The sequence below is a fragment of the Vigna radiata genome, chromosome 7 (assembly GCF_000741045.1).
Source record: "Vigna radiata var. radiata cultivar VC1973A chromosome 7, Vradiata_ver6, whole genome shotgun sequence".
NCBI classification, from domain to species: Eukaryota; Viridiplantae; Streptophyta; class Magnoliopsida; order Fabales; family Fabaceae; genus Vigna; species Vigna radiata.
In genome coordinates, this window is record NC_028357.1 from 54,757,258 (window position 1) to 54,767,901 (window position 10,644).

Sequence of the window (10,644 nt, forward strand, 5' to 3'; positions counted from 1 at the left end):
ATATATATATATATATATATATATATATATATATATATATATATATATATATATTTATATATATTATATGACAAAATTTAAATATAATATATTAAGAATTCTTAAACCAACATAGCACAATAATCACAAATTAGTAAAATTATTTGGTAGGGATGAGTGTAAGACACGTTACAATAAATTTATCTTTATTCTTATTGACCTAAAATTACCTTTCATATAATTAAGAAGTGAGTAAAATTTATGAAAACCAACAAAATTAAGATTAAGATTAATCTTTTCTTTGTTCTTTTCCTTAAATTACAATTAATGATGAAGAGCATGTTGGATCAAATGTGCAAGAAAATGAATTGCTAGCATTTCTCATTAAATGTGCATAACATTCATATTCAGTAACAGTAAGAAACTATTCTTTATTTGATTGAACCAATCTGGTAACTAGTTTCTAAATGTACGGAAAACTATGATTTTTAAATTATAATATCTGATCGTGCTGGTGAGATGAATGCAAGAGTGTATTGAGAAGATATTATGGATTTAAAAATAACTTAAATTAGATAATAAATTAATTGAACAAAAATCAAACTTTAAATTTTATGAAAAATAATATCAAATTTTTTAATTTTATTGGAGTAAAATCAAGCTTGAATTTTTGTAAAAACTAAAACCAAACTTTAAATTTTACGGAAACTATAAAATGTCTGACATTTGGGAACCATGTGGATACCTATCACTAAAAATAATTAGAAACTAAAACTAAATTTCAAACATTTTAGGAAACAAATAATATTCATCATTAAAAGGAACTTACATAAAAAAAAAAAGTTACCCTACACATTTTTTTTCTTCATGTTTGTTACGTAATCTTCCAAACATTTTTAATAATAATTTTTCATATTTAACAACTAAACGAGGAATTTGTATACATTATTTTATTTTATATGTAAATTAATGGAGAAAATATTTGATTTTTGATTATTTTTATTTATAAATATTATAAGACTTAAATATTAATTTAGTTTTTATTATTGTTGAGTTTATTCAATTTAATTTGGGTTTAATTTTAATCAATTTTCTTTAATTTGAATTTTTTTTCTAAAATTGTTTAAATAATTAATAACAGTAAGCTGAATTTGTGTCCGTTTATAATTTTTTTTTTTTAATTTTTTTTTAAAATTTTTAAATGTTTTTAACTTTGAAATTTAAAAATATATATCCATGTGTGAAGGGAACATTAGAATTAGTGACAAATGTTATGATAATGTTTTATATTTAATTTGGTCTTTGTATTCTTTATTGTTTAATTTAATTTTTTTGAGTAGTTTTGTTCATTTTCAACTAAATTGAATTTTTATATAAATATTATAATGATATTTTATTAAATATTTATAATTTAGGGTTAGAGTTTATTCAAATTAGAAAAAATTTTGATTACGAACGTAACAACATTGGTTTAAAATTTAAAACTTTAAAAGGTTAAAAATTGATATTTTAAATTTTCAGAGATTAAAAAAGTTAAGAGTAATACCATTATTTTATGTGATTTTTAACTTATTAAGATATTTTATTAGTTCTCCTTCTTTGAACTTTCATTCTAATATTAAATCAACTTTAATTTTAAACCAAAAATATATAATAAAAATATAAATATAACATTTATATAAAAATTAAATTTGCTTTATGAAGAAAAAGACAAAATTACTCCACTTTAAAAAGAAATAATAAAACTAAATCGAACAAAGATAACACAGATCAACTTAATATAAAACATTAACAATGTATAAATAATCACATTCAGTTGGCTTAATACATGAATATTTTTAATTTAAAAATAAAACTAAAAGAACAAAAGAAAAATCATAAACTAATATGTGGACATCATTCACTATCTATTAATTATTTAAATAATGTTAACAAAAAAACTAAATTAAATAAAATTAATAAAAGTTAAAATAAAATTAAAAAATTAAAACTGAATTAAATAAACTCATAAAAAAAATTAATATTTAAGGATATTTATAAATAAGTTTATCCAAGGACAAAATTGTAAGGGAAGGAGGCGGGTAGAGGGGAAGAAGTATTCCCATAACGTAATAATATTGAAAGTAAAGAGTGTTGTGAACAGAAGAAGCAAAAGTACTAAAGTCATAAAATTGGGCTATATTATGAAAGGATACTTATATTTCAAAATATTTTTTCTTTACAGTATTTAAACATTATTTATGTGTAATTATGTTATTGATTCTTAATAATATTTATAATATTTATGTATAATAGGCTTAATACGTTTTTGTCCCTAGTTTGGGAGGGTTTGTTCAATATGGTCCTACTTTTTTTTTTAGTAACAATTGATCTCACTTTTTAAAAAAACTGTTCAATTGACTCCTTTTTGTTCATAGTGGTCCCATATTCAAGTTTAAATTGTTTATTATAGTCCTTATTGTATACGACGATGACATGATTTTTAACATAACATTATGTCAGGACTGTTAAAATAACATGTGAATGCATGAAAGAACTTATTGACTTCGTACCCAGCACCGTTACAAAATCTCCCAAACTAGGGACAAAAACAGTATTAAGCCTATTATTTATTATAAAATAATTTTAAATCAATCACAAAATGACACCTAAATGATATTTAAATGTAGTTAAAAAAATATTATTTAAATATCATTATCCTTCGTGAAAATGTTACGTTTTATTTGATATTTTAGAAGTGTACTACACCGACGGACCACTTTCTCCATAAAAGTCCACATTTTCATCTACCACTTTCCCTCAGTTTTACGAAACAAACAACATTTCAGCTTTTAACTTGTTTCTTTTTTCTTTGCTCTACTTTGTCCTTCTCCATTTATCACTCTATTACTCCTCCAATATTACACCATCCTTCCAACTTGCATCATCTATTTACTTCCTTTTATTATTATAATTCAATAACCTATTTATTTCAAAACATACTCACATACATACTTATTCTTAAACATTAAATTTAAACTGATTTATCTTCACAAAACTAATTTTCTTTTTTTAAATTAAAATCAACTTTATCAACATTTATTATTTATTTAACTGATCGAGTCATACATTATTGAATCATTATTAGATCACGATTGATATTTAGTCTCACATTTTATATATATATATATATATATATATATATATATATATATATATATATTTATTTATTAATGTAAAGAATATTTTGAACATGAGTTTTTCTTCTTACATCATCCCATATTTCTTTTTTGCATTTTTAAATTTTTTAAAATTTCCAAAACTACTCTATATTTCATAAAATCTTACATTTTAATTTTTTTTCTTTAACGGGTTTCGAAATCTTTTAAATAAAAAATTCTTAAACAGATTTTAAAATATGTTGAAGAAGGTTATATTTGGAATGTGAAAATACAGAGAACAATGTGAAGAGGTATAAAGAGAAATACTTCTAAAAACAAGACAATTTTACAATATATAAATATGTGCAGATCTTATCTTAAAAATGATTTGTGTAAGATTGAATTAGACTTATACAACGTTTAACCATGATAAATGGATTTAATTGGCAAAATTGTAATTGAAAGATTATTTAAATTTTTATAAAGATATATAAATAAATATGGGTTGGATTGGAGGTGATAAAGGAGTAGAACATCTTTAAAGTGTAGAATGAAAAAAGGGAAGATATTAAGTTCGGTTTTGCTAGATTCCTAGCTAGGATTTATAGTATATGGCAAAGTGGTTTCGTGCCCAAAAAGGAGAGTGTGGTCTCATATCTAAGTAAAGATTGGAGCTATTCACAGTGACAACTCTAACATCCTATATATAAGAAAGAGCTAGAAACGTGTGCGTTATGTAACTAATTATTAGCCCACTCTCACTGACTGCATAAAAAATCCCCAAATCAATTTCCTCATACTCAAACCTAATCAAACTTTGTCTGCAACAATACCACTCCCAGATTACTTAGATTCACTGAAATTCCTCTACCATATTCAATTTTCCTTCTGTGAAACATTTCGTTAGGTTTATTTGTAAAATAAATAATGGATAAAGAAAAAAAGAAAGTATTAAAATACAATGAATGTGCAGGAAGTGTTACATAAAATATTATAGAAAGATATATACTGTCAGCAGCTTAAAGAGAAAAAACGGGCATGTGTGTATAATAATGTGTAAAGTTCAAATTATTGGTCCCTCGAAAGCAAATTGCATATATTGAATTGACTTAAGTTACAAGACTGATTCAAATGAACCCAAATAAAGGGAAAAGCTTATTAATTGGATCAGCACCGAAATGCTGAAAAATAATATAATAATAAAAATAAATATCCCTTCTACACATCCACTTGCTATCATTTTGACTTTATAGTTAGTCAACCCTATGGAAAATACTATTGCCAATTTGAACTTTGAAGCAAGAAGAGAGAACATACATTATTCAAAACCCTACCCAGTGGTTTGGTTACCATTTCATCTATCTATATATAGCCAAACCATTCAGTTGACATTTCTTCAACACACCAAAAATATTTCTGACTTTCGTTTCAGTTTCAAAGTCTCACTGTTTCTTCATTTCTTCATAATTATTGTTAGTTGGTTGATGGATGAATTTGAGTGCTTGAGAGATTGGGATTTGGAGGCTATTGTCAGAGGAAGCAGTGGTGAAGCCACCGCCATGGACGATCCCAATCCTGATTTTTCTTATTTCTTCTCTGACCAAGACGAGCTGCTTGATAGCTTTCCAGAATTCTCAGAAACCACCAGGGTCCTTGATGATCTCGAAGATCTCTACAAACCTTTCTACCCAGTTTTGCACCCTCTTTCACCTCACACCATCGTTACAACTTCCATAGAACCCCAACAGGTCAAAGAACTCAAAGCATCAGAAGAGAAAGTAGCCCTACAGGGTTTCAAAGCCCCCCCAACACCAAAGTGTAAAAAAGGGTATGTCAATTTTGCATTCCAGAGAGAAACTTGTGTATTTTGTTTACACAGACTTAATTAAAAATATGTGATCTGTTGCAGGAAGAAGAACCAGAACAAGAGTGTGGTGAAGCAGGTAACAACAGCAGAAGGTCTTGATGATGCATGGGCATGGCGTAAATATGGACAGAAACCGATAAAGGGTTCTCCGTATCCAAGAAGTTACTATAGGTGCAGCAGTTCGAAAGGGTGTTTGGCGAGGAAACAGGTTGAAAGGAGCCACTTAGATCCTGCTGTTTTTTTGGTTACCTACACTGCTGAACACAGTCATCCTCACCCAACTCGAAGAAACTCTCTTGCTGGGACCACTAGGAAGAACAATTCCTTGATTCCACCTCCAACAACCACACGCAACCACAACACTACTACTTGTTCTTCAAGGACACCTTTGATGGTTCAATCCATTGAAGATAAACTTGTAACGAGTGTGCAACAAAGCATGGACCTCAAGAAAGAAGAACAACATTTTGTTGAGTGGTTCGATGATGGTGCTCAATTTGGTGATGCTTGGATTCCCACCTCAGATCTTGAGAAGTTTATTGGATTTGAATGCCAACATTTTGCACTGGATGGAGCTTTCACCGATGCTTATGCACACTCTTGACAACTTCCTTCATCAATATCACAAATTTCTGATTTTCAGTCACCATTTTACATTGCGATAGCAATTATGTTTGTAGATATATGCCCATATCAAACAATATTTTACTCTTTTTTTCATTCTTCAACTCTTCATCTTCATCCATCTTCTCAGCTTGCTTGGAGTATTTCTTCAATAACCCTCTTCTTTAAGTATTACTTAAGGTTATTAATTACATGTTAATGTCATCACAATGTCCGTCCCAGTAAAATCTTCCCTAATATATATTATTATCATTTTATAGGTTTATATAATTTTTTATTTTTATATGCTTATATATTTGGGTTAAATATTTTTTTTTGTATTTAAATTATTTTTAAAATTTATATTTTGTACTTATACTAATTTATATCTTTTTTCGTCTTATATTTTATGAATTAAACAATGTAACAAATAGAATTTCAAAATAAAATATACTTATAATATGTTGAAAAATTGTTTTATAGAACTTAGAAATAAAATAAATATAGATTGAATTTAAGGAAGAAAGATAAATTTTAAAAATAATTTAAGTGTAGAAACTAAAAATATATTTAGTTATGTTATATTTAATTGGGTTAATTATTTTTATACAATATCAACTTGATGTAAAATTAAGATGGGTTTCAATCACAAACTTAAATATATGGTCAAACTTTAAAAATAAATAAATGAATATTTAATTATTTTTGTTTTAATACTAATATTTAAATTAAAATGTGTCAGATAATATAACTAACTTAAAACGTTAATATAAAATATCATTTGATACATTATAAAAATTTAATGTATTTCAATTTGGTATCAAAGTTTAGAAATTAAAATTATATTTAACTATTTTTTTATTATATATATATAATTTATTAAAATATAATGAAGTTATTATTGAATTTAATCTCTAATAACAAATGTATGACTCGTTGTTATGTATAAAGTAATAACTGATTTATTATCCAATAAATTCATTGGGTAGGAGGTATTACCATTAAATTAACTTGATTGTTGTACCTCCATTTTTACTCTTCTTTTTTTTATAAAATATACTTCTAACAACTTGTTCTTCTACTATGCATGTTTCTTCAACTTTCACTTAGATAGGATTTTGGTTACTATCGTCCTTCTCACTTTTGTTTTTCATGTAAAACTCTTTTTATGTTTCTCTTTGATCTTTTCACTTAGACTATATACAAACAAGCCATTTTCAAAGAATAATTACATAATATAAAGATATAAATATTCTTAATTATAGTTAAATAATTCAACAACGTAAGTTTTGATTTATGTTTGCTAGGTACAGAAATTTTGTTTTGTGTTGACTTTAAATTATAAAAAACATATTTTCATTTCACATTAAAAGTAATAGAATAATAAAAGAATATTGGAATAAAATAAGTTGTTGAATTTTATTCTATTCGTATACGCCAAAAATGACATCAAACTTTGCCATCTTAAAAATTCGTTCCGAAACCAAGCACATGGGGAATGCATACTACACATAAGTGGCTATGTTTGGATCATATAGGCAAATTAAAAAATACGTATATATGGGAAATGAAAGGAGAGAAAACAGTAAAAAGTGTATTCTTTCAGCGGAAACAAAGAGAAAGTAAAAGAAAACCAACAAAAAATTGTAATCATTTTCTATGTTAATATTTTTTAAAAATAATAAATAAAATAACATTTTAAAAATATAAATTAGAATTAAAGTAAATTACTTTATCCATTACTAGAATTTAAATAAATTAATTTTATTTTTATTTTAATTATTTACATAAAAATATAATTCTTAATAAAATATTTAGTATATATTATAGTTTTATCCATAATTGATTATATACATATATTCCACATTAATCTTCCAAATTTTCTGTAGGAAGTCTTAATAAGTCACCTTTTTCCTTTTTCATTTATTTGTTTATTCCATCTTGTTTTAAATGTTTTTTTTTTCTCTATTTTTCATATCTCTCACTTCTTTTCCGCTCAAACATGTTACTCTTTTCTCAGTAGAGATTTTTCCTATTTCCATTTGTTACTAAATCTTATTGATAAACTAGAAACAAGTTTGCACATATTTGATTAGAAGATATATCTAAAAGGAATAAGTAAGTTTTTCTTTGACAACAGCTTTTGTGAATTGTTTATCTGTAATTTGCATATTCCTAAATAAAAGTTATTGGTATATAGTATATTAGTGCTTTCAGAGCCTGTCTCTACGAAATTAGTAATTGTCAATGTTATTTGCTCGGTTTTTTTACAATTTGATTTTATTATTGAAGACATTGTTTTCAAATTATTTTATTCATCCACCGGAGTTTACTTTATTCTTTCTGTATTTGTTGCAAAATTTGAATGAAAATTAATGATTTCCCCCTCACAATTTAGGTTAAAAATAACAGTAGTTCTACAATAAAACATTAAAATGTTATAAGTAATGGTAAATTTGTGAGAAAAGAAAATATAAAAAGAATAGTTACAAAAAGTTATATACCTTTTTTATATTATTATAAATTATCTTTCAATCAATCAATATAACTAAGAAATTTCCTATTAGTTAATTTACCTTACTGATTTAATCTCATTGGTTAACACTATTAGTTGTGTTTATTATTAGGTAATTTACCTTACAGATGTGTTGTGTTTATTATTCTTGGTTGCCTTTCTTTTCCCTTTTTCTCTAACCCTTTACATGAAATTCTTAATATACTAATTATTTGAGTACAAGAATATTTAAAACCCTGAGATTAGGAATAACAATTATCCATACAAAAATTAGCCTACAAGTAATTATATTATTCCTGCCAATTAGTAATTGAGTCGCTTTACTCAAATTCTCATAACTAATGATAGGATAGGTTCAAAACTGCCTTATGTGTTATAATAATATTATTATCATTTTGACAGAAAATTTTGTTAATTCACTTTTAGAAAAAATAAAATCAAATTGAAAAAATAATTATAGTAGTAAAACAAAACAACTAATAGAACATATATCTATTATGCATTTAGTTATTTACTAATCCAAATGCATATTGGTTTCCTGCAAGAGCAACTTATCCTTCTATAAATCAATGTTAATGTAAACAAGGGATGTTTATTTATAAAAATATTTGTAAAAATTTATTATTTTTATCATTAACTTCTTTGTCTGATTTAGCGTCCTTTTATTAATAAACTGCTAAAGAAATTTCTTCACAACATTCGAAACAACAATATTAATCATTATTATAATAATTAATAAAATCAATTAAATTTTAAATCTTCATCAAGATTAAATTTTTGTTGTTCATTGAATATTCAAAGTTTATATATTATTTAAATCTTGTATACGTTAAAATTTTCTGTATAAAAAATAATACATATTATTATTAGTATTATTATATTATTATAGCCTACAAATGTACTAAATTAGGTATATTATGATCATTATTAGTATTATTATACCATTAATTAAGTATATCACTAATAAATTATTTTGTCAATTTTATTTTTTAGCATAAATAAATTTGAATGTTAATTTTATATTTTACTAATAATTATTATGTCAATTTTATAATTTAAAACAAAATAATTCATATCTAAATATTTATTATTATTATTATTATTATTGGTACGGTTATTTGTATTATTATTATTGGTATAATCCATTAACATTTTATTATTATTATTGATATTATTAGTTGTATGGTCTATTATTTTAATATAAAGAAATCAATATTGAAATAATATTATTTTGTTAATTAATTATTATAAAAAAAATAAAAATATATATAATTAATTATTAAACTTTTTTTTTCATATTATTAAAATTTTCGTTTAAATATTATATTTATGACTATACATAAGTATAATTCTTAAATATAATTAAATAAATTATTTATTTAAATATAATTATAATGACATTAATTTTCTTCATACAAATAAAAAAACAAAAACAACGACCCGTGCGTGATACTAGATGCTGAAAAAAGTATCACACCCACAGACTGTTACACATTAAGATTTCATCTTTTTTTTTCTACCCATTAACCCCACATCTTATTTTATTTATCTTTAATTATGAGTTCTATCCAATCTCAATACACCTCAATAAAGATTCGATTGCAATCCCTGCATAACTCAAAATGCAGATATAAATAGCACCAACTTGCGTGTGTTTCTGCCTAGTTATGTAATAAAACAGGATAAACAAATAACAAGTACTTACAAAACAGAGTTATAACCAACCAACCTCGAAGTTTTCGAAACTTACCACCTGAAATCTCAGTCCTTCAAAACTGTAGGTCGTAGGAGAGATCTCTCTGGTTATAGTCATTTGCACTTGTAATGGTTGTGTTGTGGAAGGTAATGATGTTACGTTGTTATGAAGAAAAATTCATTCAAAGGTATAGTTTTCGCAAAAGTTAAGAGTAGGTGACATTTTATTAAAGTGAGAAAGAACAGGTAAACAATTCCACGCTACAACAAACAATACCTTTCAATGACAAACCGTAACAGAGGGATGTTGACTTAAAAGGTTTTTCCTAACTAAATATCACAGAAATTACGGTTTAAAAGACAATTGACTTCAACCTTGGGTTTTCCAAAAGGAACTATTGGACTTTTGAATTGGCCATCAGGCTATAGCCATGTAACAGTTCCAGACAGCTCATCCATTCTTTCTGTAAACAACTAAAAATATATATTGACTCGTTGAGATTGATCGACAACGAATTACTATAATGTAAAATAATCTTTCTTGGTATCTCCCCACTATTCTTGGATAATCCAGCATGTTTACGCGGTTTCTCTAAAAAGAGTCTCACCTGAGATCTCACAAGTCTTGTATTGAATGACGGTGGAGTTCAATAATTATCCTTCACTCTATTTCATTATAGTAATTCAACTTGCCCACAAGGAGGTATAAATAAAGCTACATTCATATATAATAATCTTGTTATTTTTACATATAACTACCACACGTAATCGTGGCCTTCTTGCCTTATTTGTTTTCCTTTCGTTTACAATATTACGTGAGCATGATCCAATCAATGTGATACTCA

At 25.3% G+C, this 10,644-nt stretch overlaps 1 protein-coding gene across 1 annotated transcript; it reads left to right on the top strand.

The window, feature by feature from the left end:
• Window positions 1-4,535: 4,535 nt before the first annotated feature.
• Window positions 4,536-5,838, top strand: LOC106766668 (probable WRKY transcription factor 29). The gene is made up of 2 exons (XM_014651380.2): window positions 4,536-4,947; window positions 5,029-5,838. The coding sequence occupies exons 1-2, from the start codon at window positions 4,604-4,606 to the stop codon at window positions 5,588-5,590; spliced, it is 906 nt and encodes a 301-aa protein (XP_014506866.1). The 5' UTR covers window positions 4,536-4,603; the 3' UTR covers window positions 5,591-5,838.
• The last annotated feature ends 4,806 nt before the right edge of the window (window positions 5,839-10,644 follow it).